Raw genomic sequence first — 21,746 nt, forward strand, 5'->3', positions numbered from 1 at the left:
GATGAGTGTGAGTGGTTGTCTGTCTATATGTGGCCCTGCGATAGACTGGCAGGGTGTCAAGTGTGTACCCCGCCATTCGCCCGATGTCAGCTGGGATTGGATCCAGCCCCCCACGACCCTGTACGCAGGATAAGAGATGGATGGAAATTATAGCACCCTCAGCAGGCAATGTGGGCATAACAAACAGCTATTCAGCTCCGCTGCACTGGGATTTGGGCAGCAAGTATCTCAAAACCTTACCAAACAAAACAAAAAATATGTTTGTAGTTTTTTTCTGTGTGTGTGTCTTTAAATGACAGAAAACAGCTCAGTCACTTTCTTGACAGATTTCTGAAAATTGTGCAAACTTCTCCACAACATGTAGATGGAATATCTGTCATGTTTTTATCCTACTGCACAAGCAACAAAGAGACAATTCATGAATGGAATAGTCCAAACATTTTTTGTTTATTTTGATGATGACCTCTTAGCATGAAAGTCACAGGGCGGAATGGTGAGGTGACCTGAATCCATCCTATGTACGTGCGAGACGGGGAAAAATAAAGGGGAGGGAATCATATCATGGGACGAGTATGCCTGTGCTTGATTGATAGAGTGACAGAAATAATGAGCGAGACTGAGAGTGAGAGAGAGACTTGGGTGAGACTTGAAAAAAAACCTGAGAGGGCAACTGGCAGATGGGTGAAGAGTCAGTACACAGAGGAAGTACAAAGAGGAGAAGGAGAACGAAGGGGAGAGATCAATCGAGCAGCTGAAGTAAGAGGGAGAGAGTACGCCACACTGGAGAGAGAGTGCATGAATGTGTGTGTAAGAGCGAGAGAGGGGGAGAGAGACGGGGCATAGAGTAGGTGAAAGTGTGTGTGTGTGTGTGAATGAAAAAGAGAAAGAGAGGCTGCACAACACAGTGGCTCAGGCTGGCACACGCTGATGCTCATTTAAAGACTAGAAGGCATGAAAATGTGATTTTGAAAGACAAAACACAAATCACTTTTTCTTATTTTTCCCAATCTGTGTTTTACCAACTGGATCTTTCTCTAATTTTCTAATCCCAGTCCCTTTTTTACTCTCTTTGTGGTTTATCAAGGAGGTCACTGCGGATAAAAACGAGGATCAAGACTGCCTGAACTGCAGACTAAAAGGTATTTACTTTTTTTGTGTTCATTTGTACTAAATGCTACAAAAACCTATATAGTTTTGGGTGGAAATAGCCTGAATAAGAACAGCTGATGCGTGTATCTCACAATCAAAGTAATGTGAAGTGTTCATAGTATAAAAAACAGCTAGAACATTATAGAATGACAGTGATGATAGAAATCTTGTGTGTGTGACTATGAATTGATTATAATACACTAAGAAGTATTGGGCACACAATAAAAGAAGTAATGATCTTTAGCGCCAAGCTGTGTGTGAGGGTGAAACTTACAGCGCTTTACAAAAAGAAATGGTTGCTGCTGACACTGTGGCAGAGAGGGGGGGTACATGTCCTCTGATGTCTGATTCCCATGTTTCAGTAGGTGGGGGGTGGGAAAAGTGGGACAGAGAAAGAAAGCTCAGAGAAAACTCTATAGAAAACTCTATATTATCACTCCAGAACAGCTTTAAGGCTGATTGGTGAGAGCGAACTGCTCCGCTGTAGTGCACGTAAGTTTAACTAGCTGTGGCATGCAGCATAAGGCGGCTGTAACGAAGGTTATTTAGACTTGTTTGCTTTAATACTTTAATTAATGTGCATCATGGAAGTTGAATTACAGAAAGAGACATTAAGGTGACCTTCTAACTGAAAGTTATGCTGCCTGACATTTTCTACTGGACACAATGGGCTGTGATGGTAGAAAAGATAATTTCTCTAAATGAGGCTTTCATACTGAATCCAAATTTATGGCCATAATTAAATCCCTTGTGATTTGTAAAGACCCTGTTTCATGTACATAACTCCATGTTCATTATGAACCATAATTGTACATTGTAGTATATTGAAACCGTTTCCCCTGCAGTTACAAAGTAGGTTATGACCTCTTGTATTACAGGGATGCATGCACAGAAGAAATGGGGCAATAACTGACGTAGGTAACGTAAGCTAAAAATCTGGGGAGTTTGGAGAAAAAATGTTAATACTTATGTGCTAATGCTTATGTAAAACCTACATTTATGTAACACCTATATTAATACCATCCAGACACTTACAGCATTGTTTTACATTCTACAGAGTCAAACGAGAGCTCATCAACACCCACATTTCCCACACTTCTTCAGCTGCGACTTTGTCAAAACCGTTACCTGCTCGCAGTATTTAAGGTGTAGGCTGGTAGAAAGGTGGAAACCCTCTAATGACCCCAGAGAAATGACTCACACACACGTGCAGACACACACACACACACACACACACTAAAACGGCGTGGTGTGTTCCAGGTCTGTGCACTTACATCTTATAGATACAGCATAATTGACTTTGCACAGCCTCCGAAGACCTGCCCCGCACGGTGTAATGCACAAGCAAAGCTGGCTTTAAAAGCATATTTTTAAGTGCACCTAAGGGAATTCATCTGAAAAAGGAAGAAAATAAACTAGGCAATTTACAGTGAAGTGGGCACACTAAGATCAATGGCTTCTTACAAACACAGAACAATTGATCAAAAAGGAACAAAGAAAGCCAGGTGACGTTATCAATCGAGAGGGACTGAGGGATTATGCGTAATGTGTGGGTAATGCCAAAAGAGAATGTGATTACGAAACAATTGAGTGGAAGATGAAAACATGAAATGCACTGAATTGGCCAGAAAGCTGTGTGTATCAGTGAAGATGTGTGTCTCTCTGATTCAGAGAATTTCCAGCACCACTGCCTACTTGTTTCTACTCCATCCTTCCTCATGCTGTTGCAGGAACAGCAGGAGTCAATAAGCAGGCTGGTCAGTGTAGCAGATGTGACAATGCTATATGGTCCAGTAATTCTCTGGGGGTTTTTATGGAGGGAGTGTAGGACAAACGACAGGCATGCTGAGAGAAAATTTCCAGTGACAGCTCACTGCTTTGGACGGATCCAGCTAGGCTCTATTAGCTGCAAGACTCTACTGTATTTACGAAGCAGAAATGCAAAACCCACAACAAAACGTTCCTTAAATCAGTCCCACGGGAGTGTTAAACTGGGCTACAGCTATATGGAGCCAAAAAAAAAAATATAAGCAAAATACAAGCGTGCCCGTTCAAATGCACACACACACATATATTCACTGGCTTTTAGGACAAGGACAAACAATACAGATTCTGAGCAAAGAAATGCCACAGACTATCTTCTGTCTGACAATTAAAGTGACATCATTAAATAACCTTGAGATGTAATTTCATGTTTAAATAAAAATTATTATCTTATACGCTTTTCAATGAACTTCTAATTGTTATTTGTGCAACTGACAGAGTCTCATTGTTATGCTTATTAAGATGGTACACGAGAGAAGAGCTGTTTCCCCTGACTCTGCAGGCTTTTCATTATTACATACAGGGAGATTTCCCCCAGGGGGAAGATCTGGAGGATTGCCGTAAGCCACGAAAACAGAAGCCAGCAAACTGCAACACACCCGCCATTATGAGGAACTCAAATGGCTCCATCTTTACAACTTCTGAATGCAACTTCAAGTTAATGACTGAAAAATACAGTCACACTCTTCTTGCACAGATGGCCCAGAAAGCAACAACTGGCTTTTAGATGCACTGATTATGGGGACTTTATAACTCTGTACTTGGCAACTTTTAAAGCAGGACTCCAGTTAGAGGCTAAAGTATGTGAAACTACCACATGACTTGAAAACAAGAATAATTTATCACACGATGACAGAGCTATAGCACAAGCGGGGTGTCAAATACCTTGAGGAATACCATAATGGTCGCACCTCATTAAACTCACTGTTTGCTGAGCAGCTTGTTTCAAGCCAGCAGGGTCAGATGGCCCTTTAGCTGCCTTTTTTTTTTAACTCAGTTTATGATCGTAACGAGTTGATCTGATTAGAGTCAAGAGCAGGTGTAAGGAAAACGCTTTCAACATTCCACAATGTCTTGGATAGAAAGTAAACATTTAATACCTTTATTATTTTTCTCCATCTAATATCCAACCTCAGTTTCTATACAGGTGCTCCCCCAAAACAAGTGATGGTCTCATTTTATACTAAATACTAACTGTTTTTCAGGGTTTCTTCACACTTTCTCTTGCTCTCTTGGTTAAAGCTTATAAATGATACTAGTTTAGGATAAGGGTTTATTAGAAAAGCCTATACTTTGAATATGCAGCAGTATTAGCAGTGTAATGGTCATAAGTATTAAGTGAAAGTAAAGAAGTACCTTACTGTCTTCCTGTCCACCCCATTACATGGTAGGTGGACAAACTATAATGGGGCCTGACAGGCATCGGCATGGTCCTCACATTGTCAGGCGTGTTAAACAGCATTTATTAGTATCTTGACTTTTGTCTCTCAGTGTTACCTTTATTTCACTGGACGTGCAAGGTAAGTGAAACTGTCACTCGTGGACAGTCTATTTGTGGCTGTTTATCTGGCATAAAATCCACCCTAAAGCTCATCTCCGTGTGTCTATAGTTTTGTCTGTGGCCTGCTTTCATTGTGTTTGCGGCCTAAGGTCTTAAGTCAGGAGACAAAGATGTACATGAGAAAGTTACCAGGAATTTTATAGATCCGGTCCATTTTATTAAAAAATGTTTTGGCATCTGCTCTTCGTTCCTTCTTTCATTGTTGTGAAGCAGAAGGCAACCTGCTGCACAGTTGCCTTTGAAGTCTCTGTTTTCATGACATTTTAATGCACTTCCTGTCATATCATGTGTAGTGAGTGAAAGGGAAGTTTGGTATATTATAACATTAACTATAAATCAAGTATTTTACTTTTGTACACATCAGTCTTGCACCAACGTATTATTTTTTTAATGCATTTCAGACGACAGAAACTGGGTGTTGTGCACCCACGCAAACTTGTGTTATACTCTCAGGTTTGGTTTCAGTGGTGCTACAGACGTGTGCACATCGACCTTAGATCTAGGGTCATTTAATTAAAATGGAAAACTTTATTACCACACAAAGAATAACACGAACATTGTGACTCATTAATTGGCCCACATGGATTAGCTCATTAACCTGCAATAATAACCTCCAATAGCACATTTGAAATATTAAGTTGTTCTAAGACATCTAAGTATACTTCATTAACATTATTTTAAGGCTGAAGGTGCAGTGCAAATGAAATCGTGTTTGCGAGGTTTGAAATATTATTTTGTGCAGAGGTCCTTAATCTTGGAGTCAGTATCTCACAAGGGGAAATATTTTAATGATGTATTTTAATAGTAAATAATAATGTCAACTTGGCATATATTTATTTTCAAAATTTTTCACTTGAAAATGTGGTCGTGGGCCAGAAAAAGTAAAAGTAAAGTTAGCAAACCCTGAATTACGGATTTCTGCTGTGTAGTCTGACAATGAAGCTTTAGCTTACTGTATCAAATAATGTTTACAGGAAGGGGGAAGTCTCAAAAATAGTGCAGGGGATGTTTACTCCTAAATCTGTGCTGCATTGAGGTCTCCCAGCCCATCTAGCCAAGTATAGCCCAAGCGAGACCTTCAGCGCATGCTCCACCTGACCCAATTACATCCAGTCTGAGGGGAAAGATAGCCCACTTTGATCTATACGAGACCGCCCACCAACCGCAGGCTGACTGGTCTGACACTTAATGCTGCTTTCTACTGGACATTTTTCCAGGACAGATGTGTTTGAGGGCTGCTTAAAGAGGCAAACTGTGGAACGTGTGTGCATTCACATTGCATGCGTGTATGCGCATGCACACGTGTTTGGAACATCAGGCGAGCGGTGTGTAACCTGTGAAGTAAGCTGTGGCCCCTTTTTCCTAAAAAAAGATCATCCCTGGTGAAGAGGCGATGGGGAGGATCGAGCTGGAATGCACTTCAAAGGAGAAGTATGTTTATTGTGAAATGGAGAGCTGGGAGTAATTATTTTAATCATCCACTTAATTACTGATTAGCAGGGTTATAATTTTTTGTTTGATTGGCATCAGATATGCAATTGACTTAAAAGGCGAGAATTTCTCCCCCCACTGAGGGAAAAGCCGGAATCCTTGGGTGCATAGAGGATGGATCTATCGCTGGTGTTGTTATCTGCCTGAATAATTTACCAAGCATGCCAGGATTGTCAATTAAGCACTTGCATTTCATCTGATTTTATCAAGCACTGATTTAATTACCACTTGAAAATGCCAAGCTTCGTCACCGCAGCAGTCAAGTCAAGTCAATATTATTTATATAGCCCAATATCACAATTCACAATTTTCCAAAAGGGGTTCCCAATCTGTCCAGCATACACATCTCTGCCTTTAGACGCTCTAATGGAAAGCATACAAATCAATAAAAACCCTCAATACATTTTTAATGCTTATTTTTAGCTTTTACATGGACATTAAAACTTAAAAGATCTGATGATATATGCAGTAGGGTACCCACTTGTGATACTGCAGCTTGGCACTTCCCCCTTAAATCAGAGCACCACCCCCAGACCTGACGGCTAATGATGCACCATTCACATAAAACGAAGTGCCCTCTCCCCCCCACTTTGGTGACTCATCCTATCCATCCTGTGTTGGAGTGGGCCTAGAGTGGTCTTGACGGTTCCTCGTCACTCGCGGTGTGAAAGAGGCTGAAGAGGGGAGACCCAGTGAAAGAGAGGGATATAGAGGACAGAACTTGGCCGCTCCACTTTTGCAGGACGTAAAAGTGGGACAATCTGTTCCTTGGATGATCTCCAATTCTACTTTCTGGGGACCGATACACTGAAAATATATCCATACACATGCTCTGTCCTACATAGGGAGAGAGTGAGTGAGTGAGTGAGTGAAAGGGATTGACAAAAAGAAGAATTCGAGTTGAACTGACTGGCCATAAGGTCTTTGCAGTCCACTGTGCCGGGACTGTCGCTTCTGAATATTTATCTGGGACTGGCCAGATGAAGATGAGAAACCCCTACAGCACACATGTAAACTCTATAGAGCACATATACAAATACATGTGTGTAGTGACACTGAAATATTTTAACAAAAATAATTAATACAATAATTTATAATTTAAATCACAGTGAAATAGGGATCCCACCACGTTATTTTGCCTTATGCATAAATTGCTTTGCAGCAAACTTGAGTTTGACTTATTAGCCAAAACATGCATAATGCTTTGTTTATTAAGAACCCCAAGGACTAAAGCAACCAAATGAGCCCTAAAGTCATCCTTCCTACTTTGCAACACATTGCGAAAAGCAATATGAGGAGAAAAGATCTCAGAAAAGGCAGAGATGAATAGAGACGAGAGATAACAGTGACCTCTCTCTGCAAATATCTCCATCCATCCATCTTGGCTTTCCAGGTGTCAAGGAGGAGATCCATCTCTGTCCTCGTTATAATGATTAATAAGTTTGTGATTCTTCATCTTACTTCCACTCCATTTCCCCGCTGTCTGTGGACCCACGTCGGCTCAGATCTATCGAAATCCTCTGTTTGTGTCTCCACATGGCTTCTGATCATCAGAAGTCAAGCTGCTGGATTAGCTTCCCATGGGCACGCCCACTCGCCAATTTCTGAAATCTTATGATGTCCCTCTTTTCTTCTCTTACATTTCATGACTGTTTAAATTCATATCCAAGTTTTGAGTTCGGAGCTCTTAAGATCAGGGGAAAAGTAATTGTATGACATCATTGAATTGTGTTGTCTATACTCTATATATTTTTATAGAGAGCCAGCTTTTGTACTAAAAGTAAACATCAGCAAAATGACATACTATACTGTATATTTAGATGTTATAGGTTACATTTTTAAAAGTCTGTCTTAAAACAGTAATCAGGTGTCCATGTAGAAAGGCACAAGGAAATACACAGTCTTCATTCTGTGTAAAAACAAATGCACTTCAAAGCTTATCTGACGCCAAAAGAGGCTTCAGCTGCCAAAGTCAAGTGAGTATCTTCCAGTGTCTCTTCAGAAAACACTGTCCAGTGATACTAAAAGCATATAGATGATGCTTTCATCAACTAGGAATACTTTAAGAACACATTACAAAACTCTTAAAATCCTTGAAGGATAACTTCTGTATTTTTCAACCTGAACCATATTTTCCCATGTTTTTGTGTCTATGTCACTAATTAACCATTTTTTGAAATTGGTCCAGTATTGAGCAAGTGAGAGACAGGACTGCAACTTAATTCTTGCTGGCATTTGCACTCCAACAAAATGATTTGTTGTTTTTATCAGTGGAGTCTGGTGGCTTTAAAGAGAGCTATATAGTGACTATTTCTGGTTAAACAAAAAGGATCTTCCTCATAAAGAAGGTCTATATCTGTAGGGACTCTTTCTACAATGTTGTCAGACACTTGTAATAACAATCTGAGCCTGTCAATGGCAAAAATGGGCTTTGATGGGGCGCAAATGCCCACAAGGATAGACCTGTTTTGCTGCTGCCCCTCAATACTTGACCAGTTTTTAAAAAATGTTGTCCCAATAAGTCACATAAACACAAAAACAGAAAATATGGTCTAGGTTGAAAAATACAAAGTTACCTTTTACTTTTTTACTACTGTAAACTTCATCACTCATGTACTCATCTATGGCTGCCATAGTCAAAGATTTTTGTCACACAAAAGCTTAAACTACAGGACTTGTCAAAGTTCCAGTCAAGGTGCCCTGACCATATTCCTAGAATATAGCAGAAAAATACAGGACATTAATCAAATAAGCCAATAAGTCATACTGAATAATAGTGCAAGTGAGCGGCTAAAGAAAAGGAAAGATTTGGTGTAAAACAGTGAAAAATGAGTTTTCTGCCTTTGACAGATGATACAGACTGTTCTGTCAGGAGATTGAAATTCAATCCTTTCTTCCACTGCCCTTTTCCCAAGAGACAGAAAAGTCAAGACTAGTTGGAGGGATGATGGCCAGCACAGGGACAGGAAAGCTAAACAGCTGGCAAAAGAAGACTGACTATTATTGTGGCAGAGCGTAGGAGTTGAGAGAAAATGAGTTGCGACATCCATGATGGCGGAGCAGAGCGTTTCAGGAGGTGTGATTGGAGTTACCATAGTTAGAATATGAAATCATATAGTATTTCCTGTAACACAATACTCTAAACCTCCTTTCATCCTATTTTTATTCTTATGTTAATGTTGATTTTGGCTTAGTTCTCCACTCGCTCTCATCCCTTTTCCGGCCACACTTGTCACCCCACCCCCCTTTATCCTCTCAATCTGATTACTCTGCTTTATGCAAACTACAACTCTCTCCATCTTTCTCTCTTGTGTATTCCCCTTTTGCTTTTACATCCCAATTATTAGGCTCCTGTCTACTATCAGCATGTCCTTCTAGTTCCTTATCTTGCCTAGTGCAGACTCAGTGTTGTTCAATATTTGATGAGACTTTGTTCATAAATCAACCTCCTCTATTCCCTGGTGTACTTGAGTGATAGTTTTAATCTACACAGCACGCGGCAAACACACCAGCTTTTGATTCAGGAGGTTTTTCAGCCTAATTGTGATACATTTTGAACATGCTAATCATACCTACAACAATAGCCACTAGTGGGTCCTATAGTGTGCTATTCCCTAGAGATACTGGTTAAATGTATGCTGAACATTGATGTCAGGGTACTGGTAAACAGCTGAGCTCTCTTATGGACATTGACAGGCACTGAAACCCTTAAATTTACTGCCAGGGGTAGAAAACCTTAATTGAAAAATAGTTTTGTATGTTGTCCAGCCACACACCTTCTCCAAAACACTTGTTTATTCATTTATCAGATCACTTTCCTCTGGATTAGCAGAAAATGGATGGTTAGATCCTTTTCTTCTCAAGCTGTTACAATATTTCTTAAACCATCCTCCAGTTTTCTATCTTGCCCACTTCACTTGCTCTGATGGACATTGTGTTTGTGTTGAAGTGGCCGACCCTGTCACTCTCAGAGCATCTTGGGGAATCGACTGTGGTCAGACGTCTTCCCCCAGTGGTATCAATATTTATTTCAGAAATGCTCAACTAGCAGATTTCCCAGTGACACATAAACAGACCAGGCTTGGAATGGTTTGCATACATCCGGCCAATCACTCAAACACTATTGACTTTATAATTGTGGCATTTAAAATATGGTTGTGTTGAAAGTTGCAGAAACGTTTTCAGTCATTTGTATTGTTTTATTCCATAAAACAACCATAATAGTGCACACCAGCAGGACTTCGCCAGGTTTTGCGGTTTTACTGGTACAATTTCTAAGATCAAATTTCTAGGTCAGTCTGTTTTTATCTCTTCATATTTTTACTAGGTCTGAAAATTGATACCCATTTCCCTAATTCTGGGTCGCAAGATGAACAACAGTACAGGAAAGCAGAATAAAATAAAGGACATTTGGGCCACATAAAAAAGTACAAAGGCATGCAAACACGCACACACACACACACACACACACACACACAAAGAAAGAACAAAGGAGACTTCTTGTTACAGTATTTGAAAATGGTCATTAAATGTTTCTATTGGATATCTGGCTAGCTTCTTCATCTCTACATTATTATTTATGTCGATTACAGGCCACTGTAAGCTGTGCCAGACACCTGTCGATGTCCTTGGTCACCGATAGAGGTTGATAAGTCACAAAAGTCATAGCTCACTTAATGCCCCTTTAACCTTCATCAACACCATGTTTTCTACATATTTTATTAATAACTGACTGACTCTTTAAATATCTGCATGTTGGTAATCTGTGAATGAATGAATTTGTGTCCTGATTTGAGTCTCCATACTTTTATGTGATGATTTATTGAGTTCCATCTGAGCGTTCTGATACCCATCTATTTCAGACTGTCATTTGATATTCAGAGCACCAAACTGCCAATGAGGCAGTGGGAGATTCCCTGCGTCATTCACTATCATTAAGGCTGCTGTTGGCAATGGTCCAGATCTGCATGATGGCAAAGCCCCTGTAGCTAGACTTCACCACAGAAAATGCAGAACATACGGAGGTGCCAGTATGCCAAATCTGAAACACAGTGAAGCAATGAAACAATCTTAAAGCAAAAATCCACCCTCAAACACTTAGACTGTTTTAAACTAGCTGCTGGTGATGCAAGTTGTGTTTGTGGGTCCATTATATAGTTTGATAGGACTTTCTTCCCCCTGCAGACTACTGGCCAAATGCCTGAAACAATGTCGATGGTTTTCAGGCATTTGTAGCGGCACGTTTCCAATATCTAAATTATCAACAGTAATGATCATGTTTTGATGTCAGTCCCTCAAGATCAAAGAGCAATGTTCCCTTGTAAACTAAAATCAATTGCACATAAAGCAAATGTCCACTCAGAGGCCTCAATTGACCCTTTGCTAAGCCCACACCCTGAATACACAGCTTGCCAATCACAGCACAGTATAGGACTTGCTCCAACTGAGGTCCAACACTTTCATGGATGTGCTCCATTGACTCTGATGCAAAAAGAGTCGTTTTCTAGTTTCTTTTGATATGCGATTTATTCTCTTTCCAAAACCTAAAATAAATCCAGAAAAATGTCGGCTGTGGATGCTAGCTAGCTTCCTACTGAAATGTAACGTAATAAAGCCCTACTGTTCTGCTTGTTAAAGCCTACCCAGCTTTACAAGAACAGTTTTGATCGTTCATATTGTTGTGTTTTGTCTCAATGTGTGATTGGTAACGTTAGGCTTTAGCTTTTATCTTTCTTTTTTTTTCACGTCCGTTTGAGTCAGTTTGAGTCAGTTTGACAGCCTGAATACAACCTTCAAATGTATAATGCAACCGCAAAACTGTCTGCTTCTTTCTGAGATTTTTTCCAACAAATTTTCTCCAGGGAGTGCAGTAATAGACAGTGGTAGCGCCAACCGTTTGTCAGACTTAGCAACAGTAATTAAGGGGTGCGGGGCTTAGCGAAGGGTCAATTGACCAGTATACTATGTAGCCACAACATTTGTTGGGTTTTAATTCAGGGCCATGACTTTTTTTCTGCTGGAAAAACTCCTGCACTTTTGCAGCATAATTTAATTTGGCATAATCTCAAACTATGTCAACAACTGCACACTGAGCAAATACCAGTATTCTTAGGCCTAGTCCACACAGAGACGAGTATTTTTATAACCGGGGTTTTTCCTCCTGCATTTAAAAAAAATCTCCGTCCACATGAAAACGCAAACACGCGCTATCAAGCGCTGTCAAGAGCATGCCAAAACACCTGGCGGTGATATGGCCCTAACCGTAAAGCCACGTTGGCCAATCAGAACCTAATAAAACTGTAAACAAAGCATGCAGTGGCGCATAATCTGACAAACACAGCAGATAACGGTGCACACTCTGACGAAGTAAAGCAAGAATCCCGGTTTAACTGTCTACACGACAACACTGCAACCAGCGTTTCTTAAAATCCTCACCCTGGCAGGGGTTTTCAAAAATGTTCAGTTTCAGTGACCTGATGTTTCTGTGTGTACAAACGGCCAAACCGTGTAGAAAAAGTCACGGTTATGAAAATATCCGTGTTCGTGTAGACAGGGCCTTAGATGTGACTTCCTAGAAGCAGGTTCACTGAGTTATCCAGACACCTTTGCAGAGTAAAACTCAAAAGCCACTTAAATGTGGACCATGGCCTAATGATGAGTTATCCAGATAGCCTGCTTCTTGGAACAATCCCCCTGTGGTCTGTTCATTTACTGTAAAGGTATCCACACATGTTGGAAAAGCTTACAAGTTATGCAAGGAGCAGACCATGGATCGATGTAACAGACAGACAGGTTCCTCAAAGCAATGAGTAAACCTTTGTACTAGAAGTAACAGAAGTAAAAGCACATAGTGCCCCAAATCATTTAATGATTCTGTATGTAATCAAACAGTTCTCACCAGTTGCAGGTTAGGGTGTGTTGGAGGGTAATATTGACACATACACCTGGCTATATGCTTTATAAGTACAAGAACTACGTTTTTTTTGCTGCAAATCCACTAGCTTGTGCAAATAAACCAATATTATATACATTATGTGTATACTGTTTTTACTATGGCTGTTACAACTGCACAGAACTTGGTGCAACAACTTCAGGCATGTTTCTGGAGGTTGTCACAAGGTATTGTGGGAAAATAATCACACCACTGAACCATGTCAACATTGTCAAGGCAGGTGGAGGGACAGTGAGTACACCACGAGGTCAACCACATCACCTAATTTAAAAATTAACATCTGAACGTCAAAGACCGATGACTTACAACTGTACAAACATCTGAGGGTGGAATTTTCCTTTAAGGAGCTCACATTTAGCTGTTAGCCCTGGGTAGCGCTTCAGACGTGGGTCTGCTTCATTACCACATAGAAGCAATGATCTTGACCTCATGTGAAGCTAAATTGCATATCCAACTCACTCTCTTCTGCAAAGAACCTGTGATGCAAATTCACAGAGTTTATATTTAGCCTGTCTTTCATCAGCCTGCCATTCCCCAATGCATTCCCAGTGGCTAAATGTAAAATGTGGACCAGCTCTGTGCTCATTCACACATGTGGACTTATTAGCATTGCCGGTGGCTAGTTCTTCTATTGTTGCACGTGTCTTTCACGTTACTTTGTTACATACCTGAATTACACACATTCTAATTTCAAGTTCACTCTATCAATGAAATGAAAAGAGTTAAATGACCAATGTTTACTCCCTTCTCTGCCTGTTTCCCACAGCATGTTTCTAAGGATGAAGCCAGTCTCATGGATAGCCATGTTTTGTATCCATGACAGCTATGTCACTCAGCCCTCTCTGCAGTGACCCCTGCACAGCAAAGGATGCTGGGAAATAACGAGCACTTTTATCCCGGTCAGGATGACAAAGATGGGGAGGATGAGGAGGAGGAAGAGGAGCAAGGAAGAGAAAAAGGGGAAGGTGGACGTGACACCGAGAATGGACGGTTAGAGGATCTGGAGGAGAAGGAAATGACGGGAGGACGACAATCCTGGGAAGGGAAAGGTGGCGAGGTGGTGAAACCAGCAGCTATTGTGGTCGGTAGACAGAGAGCAGACCGGCCACTGAGGCCGGGCAACTTGGGAGGCCGTGGTATCACATACATGTCCAATCAAGCCCTGCTACATCATCAACCAGCCAATAAGCAACAGCATCATCTCATCTCAGCCAATCAGCAGCCTCATCACCCAGGCCTGAATGCGCTGCAGAAGAGGCGAGCTCTCATGGAGCGCAGCATGACCACAGTGGCTCCGCTGGAGGACACTTACCTGACTATGATGGTGTTTCGCGTTGGAATTCCCGACATCAAACAAACAGTAGGTGCACGTTCCCATCATAAACACTGTGGCCAAACACTTTGTAAAACCTACACATTTAACTATCCCAGGTTCTTCTTGACCCCTAATTTGAAATTGATTTAAATCTACAAAACGCAAAATCCAATGATTCACATACAGTGAGGCAGACAAAAAAATTGTGCAATGTAAAAGTAAGTTGTAATGTTTAAAAGAATGAACTGTAAAAACTCCTGTTATCTATGTAAAAAGTCTTCCTTGCAAACAGGGCACTAACTGGAGGCCTTTCCAAATGAGGAAGTAGTTCAAGCCAAGTCTCTCTAGTATTACTGCCTCAGAGAGAGACAGCTTTAATCTCACAAACAGAATAAAAGAGGAAAAAAGCTCAGGATGTTTCACAATGTTGAGGCAGTATGTAGCCATTATTGATTCTGATCTGTGTGCAACTAAAGGCAAGACTTTTTAGGAATGTGGTTTTGTGTTCATGTTTTTCCTGTGTAGTCTGTTTTCATAGGTTTGGTTTTGTGTTCTATTTGATCTTGTGTTTATCGTGTTGTAGTCTTTTGTTCATTCGCATGTTTAAGTTTTCTTAGTATCTGTCTTGTTTTTTATCTTAGTTCTTAGTCCTGCATTTTAGTTCTTTGCCTTAGTTCTTAGTCTTATGCTTTAGCTGCTTTTAGTCTGTGTACGTACTGTTTTTTGGGTTTGTGTCTTAGTCCTTAGTCTTATGTCTCCATTTCAGTGTATTCCTGTTCCCCGTTTGGTCCTATCTCAGTTCCCTAATGTGGTCTTGTTCTATTATTCAGGTGTTTCAAGTTTTCTGTTTTACTTTGGTAACTCTGTCCTTGTGTGTTTCCAAATGCTTTACTTCCTGATTTATTTTGTAGTGTTCTGTTCTCATGTGTCCTTGTCTAGCTTTGTTCCTGTTGCTGATTACCTGATGTGTTTCAGCTGTGTTTAGTGTTTGTGATGTCCTTGTCTGTATTGAGTGATCTGGCCTGTAGCTGTGTGCTTTTGGATCATTCCTTTGGCTTGTACCTTGTTCTTTTTTTCCTTTGGATTATGTTTTGTTGGATCTTTTGTTTGGACATTTGCTGCTAGCTCCCAGTGTAAGCTTGTCTTATTTGTTTAAATAAATCTTTGCTTTGAACTCTGTCCATCTTGCTCGTCTCGTCTGCATCTGGGTATACACATCTACCTCCTGCCACTGCGCTCAACTACCCATGACAAAATTAAACCTGTTAGGATCATTTCTATAATGGCAGAGCTTATCATTTATACTTCATCCGTATTAAATCATTAACTCAGAATTTCTGCTATTTTGATGCATATGCTGGTATATAGATTTGTGCAAATTTGGTCAGAGAACACCCACTTTTGCTAAGCAAGGCCTCTCAGCAAGCATATTTGGCCAGCACTTCGTTGCTGTGTTCATCTGTGTGTTCTGTAGTGCTATACCTATGCTTTTACCTCTGATGGAAGCTGAAAGGGTTGAGAATTGTTTCTCTTCTATACCAAGCCATTTTGCATGCCTAGACTAAAAAAGTAATTTTGCTGCAGTGTTTCAAATTAGTTGTGGAGATGAACCCATGGGTACTTGATGCATACTTTTTTTTACATTAGCCAAATAGTGTGCACAACTGTACACTACGAGCACATCTCTTGTTTCAAAGCATTTTTATTCCAGTCATCCCACAAGCCTATGAATGAGTCCCAAAAGGAAGTAGGAAAAAATACAGAGCACTTGTGTTAAGCAACCTGCAAGGGCAGACATATTCAGTCAACAACACCATGTTAGCAGCTGCCCTGGGTCAGGTATGGTCATAATTAGTTTCCAAAACTGAAGAATCAATTCACACTTCCAACAGCTCTCGGCTCATACAGTGGCAGCAGGTGAGAATTGGCCAGCCCACACACGCCATATCCAGGTGAGAATGGGCGCCCCACTGTAACCCCTCCCCCATCTTCCTTTCTCCATTTTCAACTCCCTGAACATGCCAATTGTTCTACATGTCAGCTAATCTGCCCTCAATATAACAGTAATTGCTAATTATCTAATAGGTTTTTAATGAGTTTGGGGAGAGCTGGGGGAGTGAGTGACTCTGGAATGGAAGGAATATGTGGAAGGCATCTGTGTTGCTCTTAGGTCTCCGCCACAGGCATCATATTCGTCTCTGCACACCACTGACAAACACTCCACACCCCAAACCTCGCAGCTGAAATATTATTGAGCTGAATTAAGGAGAGATGAAGAGAGGGAGTGAATATTAGGAGCTAGTTAAAAAGAGTGAGGGAGGAAATGAATGCTATGAAGAGAGAGGTGGAGAATGAATAAGCAAAGAGGAAGATATACGTACAAAATCCATAATACTGCACGGCGAAGGCCTAAATAACTCCAGTGCTGCCAGAAAGATCACAGAAAATCTTTAATTGAATAAAACAGAACAATGGGGAGAAGTGTCACTGTAGACATTACATTAGACCTCTCTCCCAGGGATTAGCCACTCGATCACTCTCTCTTTCTCACACACACACACACACACACACACACACACACACTCTGTAGAAATATATACACTACTCTGCACAGTTACACTCACATAAGAACTCACAGTAACACACACATATAGTTTACAGTTCACTTATACGTGTGTGTGTGTGTGTGTGTGTGCGTGCGCACACACACACCCTCATCATGTGGTTTACCTCCTAGGGACCACCAAGACATTGCTACGGCAACGGGTGCCTGCCTCCACTAATGAACTGGTTGCCATGCCAATAGAGTTGGCTACACTATCAAATAGTGCAACCTAGTGTGTGTGTGTGTGTGTGTGTGTGTGTGTGTGTGTGTGTGTGTGTGTGTGTGTGTGTTTGGGGGGGGGGGCTATAGGGGGGCAGAGGAGACATGGAAGTGTGCTGAGCTGTGCAATTTTACTCACAGTTCTCAGAAATTGAACAATAGTATGGATGCATACATCTCAGACCTCTCAGCCCTGTTGTTAAAGCCTTACTCCGGGTCAGCTTTGTCCTCCGGGCACCATACTTAATAAGAACAGGGCAAAATAGATGGTCTTCCTGTGGAAATGCAAGAAAATTGAATAATATGAGGAAATGGGCAGTGCACAAATCACCATGAAATCTAGTTAGGCATACCACATACACATAATACATCTGAGGTATTTTTTTCACTGTGGCCAGTGAGCCTTTGGCGTATCACACACAGACATGCAGTAAGAGGCAAATGAGCTTTCTTTTCTGGATTGTGGCGCAAATCTGACATTATGCATGCAGAGATCAAAGAAAACAACGAAAGGGAAATATTTATCCCAGTATGGAATCTTTACTGTTTCATTATGGGTAGCGAGAATAAGTGGTGTGAAAATAAATGTGTGCTGGACTCAAAAAAAACTGGTAGCACAGACTGTAAGGACAGCATAAGTCAAATTACTTCCATGAATGTGGCTGATAATTAATTATTTAAAAGTAATGCATTCATATTCTGCACACACTACATTCTCATGCATTCATCATTTGCCAACTTATTACATTACATTACATTATGAATCCATAATAATAAAATGCCATTGGCCAGATATTTCACCAAACGGACGAAATGTAGCTGAAATTGTGTGTATTAATATAACTGCGTGCATGCACAGGTTTACACAAAACACTGCACAACTAGAAGTGTTACCATTAAATTAGTGGCAGTTTTAATGAATTTCAGAGACAGAACTGTTAGAGGCAGAAAGTAGACTAAGATCAGAGAAACGTAGATAAAAGCAAGGATAAAAACTTCTGTTATGAAGCCTAGCACTTTTATTAATATTATTATTATTAACACACTTAAATTATTCAGACTTAGATAAAAGTAGCAATACAACAATATAAAAATACTTTATTAAAAGCAAGTTTCAATTCAGATGAAATACAAAAGTATTATCAGCACAATGTACTTAAAGTATCAAAAGTCAAATGTGTGCAAAATGGCCTCAGTCAGAGTGAGTTACATTTTGTCGTATATGACAAATATTACATAATATTACCGATGAATGAACATGTCAACAGCAGCTTGTTACTAGTGTTGGTTGATGTGGGAGCGTAAGTGCTTACTACTAAGGTTTTACATGTAGCTAACCATTTGGCTGTTAGTAAAGTAAAAAGTACAACATTTATGTCTGACATGCAGTAGATGTTTCTGGGCTGCCAACTCTAAAATATTAATGGTGAGACTTGTGCACTTTTCACACACTCTCACGCTACACGTCCATTTTCTCAGGCAGTGAAAACACTTTATATTTATAACTGATAACACTCTTGCCCTGTGACAGTTTGTGAGTAGAAACGTTCCTCAGAGGCATAGGACTGTCTGGTAAAAATTAAAAAATGAAGCGTCACCAGCAGCAACAGCAAGTTTGATGAATTGATCGCTGTCTGTCATTTATTAATGGATGTAGACCATCTTAAAATTATGTCCAACCATATTTCAGCAACAAAAGGACTTCACAAATTCATTAGAAAGCATGAAAAAATTAAGAAATTTTACCAGATATCCTGGTTAGGTTTGCTTTCTCCCACTTCAGGTGTTGATGTCTGGAGGTTGGCAAGTATGCTGAGAAACCATACTTATTCACAATTGACCTTGATTGTGTAAAATTGTGAATTTGGCTGCAAAACATATTATACTGAGGATTACAGAGGGCATACTCATACATGCACTGACTTCACCGATACCAATTCCCACTCCAAATGAATTGTTAGTTGGCAGCCCTGAGCTAAAATGCTATTTAGCCTCTAATAAACCTTTCTAAATTAGGTAAACTAGCTAGCTGACGAGTTTTGTCAGCCAATAAGCTACTTGGTTAGCTTGCTGCTCCTCTTGATTGTCCATTAGCATGGTAAGAAAAGAAATTGTTGCTATTTTGACTTAAAGTATTTTGACTAAAAATATTAGCTTGGATGTACCCCAAACCCTGTGTTATTTAACATAGGCCTACCTGTGATGATATCTAACAGTGTAACAATGTAATGTGTCCATCTCTTCCATTTCCTCTGGAAACACGAATATGGAGGTGAGTTGAATTATGTTTATGGCCCTCAGAGTGTTGAAAATCTCATAAAAAGTTCAACAGCAACATTTCTTTGTGGAAACATTGTCCTCTTTGCTCTGGATAACCAACAAACCTTGCAGTGCCCTGTTCCAACCAACCATTTTTGTTTTTGCTTGAACCGGCCCTTTAGCTTTGAGAGGTGACACCTTGCAGTCTAACCAACTATTATTACAAATGTTATTATTATTCATCATTATTTCTGCCTCCAGAGTAGGTGTAGATGAGAGGAACGTTAGCTCATGTCCACCTCTGAGGCCTCTGACCTCCAGGCTGCCCTGTTTTCTCTTTGTGTGTCTGCCAGAGGTGTCTCCAGTTTGATCCGGACTGCACAGTGTGGAGCGCCAAGCAGCAGATCATCTGCTCCCTCAGCGAGTCCTTGTGGGACGTCTACAACTACGGCCTCTTCCAGCCAGCTGGAGATGGACGGGATGCCAAGTTCCTGGAGGAGGAGAGGGTCCTGCGAGATTACTCACAGTCCTTTGAGAAAGGGGTGCCTTACCTGGAGGTATGGAGGTAGAAATGGTGGCTTGAAATTTACTGCGGTCATGAGTCCAATTATCACTTCAGCACTAATACCCCCCGAGACAATTTCAAGGAGATGCTGAAGTCTATATTTAGTATTTGGTCAATATTGGGATTTTATTTTTACAGTTATGTCTAGGAATTTGACGTCTCATTGTCTTCTATAAACTGCCAGGAATAACAACCTAGTGGGGAAATAGGCTACTTGATTTATTTATTAGTTGGCCTTGAAGTTGTCAAATTTAAATATACTGAGTCTAAAATGTACTGAAATCAGCCTATAAAGTATCCAAAAGTGTACTCTTTATTACTGTACATAGATGTTTCATGTGGACATTTTTTGTTTGTTTTAGTAGATATTGAGTATTTTGCTCTTAAAGAAAATACAGCCTTGTTGTCATCCTCGAATGCATACATAAATTTAAAAAAGTTCTTATCTACAGCTTATATAGGCTACATCTTTCATCTTTTGCAGATTTTGGAGTTTGATGACATTAACTTTTGCACTGCATCAATACTTTGGAAACGTTATTGCTCGTAACTAAGTAAAAACCATAGGGAATGTACTATAATTACAGATAAATTACTCAAAGGTTTTTTTATTAGAATTCCCATGTTCAGCAGAGTAAACGAATTGTAAACAAATCTTGGCAAAAATAACATCCACATCTTGGATTTAATTACATTCTGTACATTATGTAACCTACAAATTATATTACATTTCTCCACTTTTTAGAAGTGTGGGCTGTGCAATGACAGTTATCTCACAGTGCCCTCTGGTGGCCGTGCTGCTGTAACTGCTGAGGAGCTGGGTGGGGCTGAAACAGTATCCTGCCCTCAGGATTCGGCTTCAAAGCAGAGTGTTTACGTTCTTGACAAGGTTCCAGATGAGGACATGGCTGTACTGATGAAGCCTTGTAACTAAATTCTGCTACACAGCAGAATGTATCTCACAGCTCCATGAGCGCATCTATTTATAACATGAGGAATGCCATTTTGAATCACCAAATGCTTGAATTGGACCAGTAATCGTTGGTATAGCCTTCAGTAGTTTCTGGATGCTGTTAGTTCTTACTGTGTACCACCAGTTATTAGTAAGCACAATGTAGTTATTTTTTTGTAAGTATATTTGGCCAGGTTGCTCCTTTATCAAGGCCAAACACATGTCTGATGCTTGAAATATGCAGCTGCTTTTTGGGTGTCTGAGGTACAGTATGTGGATCAGTTCAGCTGTCAGCTGCTAGATAGAAGCTTAGACATTGCCTCTCACCTCCATGCTCCTCAGCCTGTAAATGTTTTGCCTTCACAGTACAGTACTAATGTGGAGACATCAGTCAGGTGATTTTCATTGACGCAGTCTCCCATTTGGAGGAAGTGGAAGCCACCTGAACTCAGTTTACTCATCTTCGGAAGGATGTTATGTTTATGACTTAATTGGGTTTTTGAAGACTGATTCTCTAGGCCAATATTTTAGGCCAACGTTTTACCACCTCGTTCTTTTTCCTGGCAGGATAGAGAAGGCTCTGAAACATTTAAACCACCGCATAAGAACAATCTACTGCTGCCTGTACATAATTAACAATTACAGAAAAAATATATATATATTTAAACAAACACAGTGGAATAAACCATGGCATATATGTTAAAATAGCCTGTAAGGATATATTATCAGTGATTACATAATAATTGTAAATGTACGACTGTACAGCGTATCAGATCCTGTGATGTATCTGGCCTTTTAAGAACAGTTATTGCTTTGGATGAAAGAAATCTTCCCAAGATGTCATATCTGGTCAG

General features: G+C 40.3%; 1 protein-coding gene across 1 annotated transcript in view; it reads left to right on the forward strand.

Annotated features, from left to right (window-relative positions):
• The first annotated feature begins 13,688 nt into the window (after positions 1-13,688).
• The window catches only part of LOC119916008 (SH3 and multiple ankyrin repeat domains protein 1-like), a 29,296-nt gene continuing 21,238 nt past the window's right edge, over positions 13,689-21,746 (forward strand). Inside the window, exons 1-2 of the mRNA XM_038735835.1 lie at positions 13,689-14,337; positions 19,729-19,932. Coding sequence (XP_038591763.1) covers positions 13,846-14,337; positions 19,729-19,932 — 696 coding nt within the window. The 5' untranslated portion in view covers positions 13,689-13,845. The remainder of the gene's footprint in view (positions 14,338-19,728; positions 19,933-21,746) is intronic.

The sequence above is a fragment of the Micropterus salmoides genome, unplaced genomic scaffold (genome assembly GCF_014851395.1).
Source record: "Micropterus salmoides isolate LMB-PRFRI ecotype aquatic unplaced genomic scaffold, ASM1485139v1 Ms_hic_scaffold_21, whole genome shotgun sequence".
In the NCBI taxonomy this organism is placed as follows: Eukaryota; Metazoa; Chordata; class Actinopteri; order Centrarchiformes; family Centrarchidae; genus Micropterus; species Micropterus salmoides.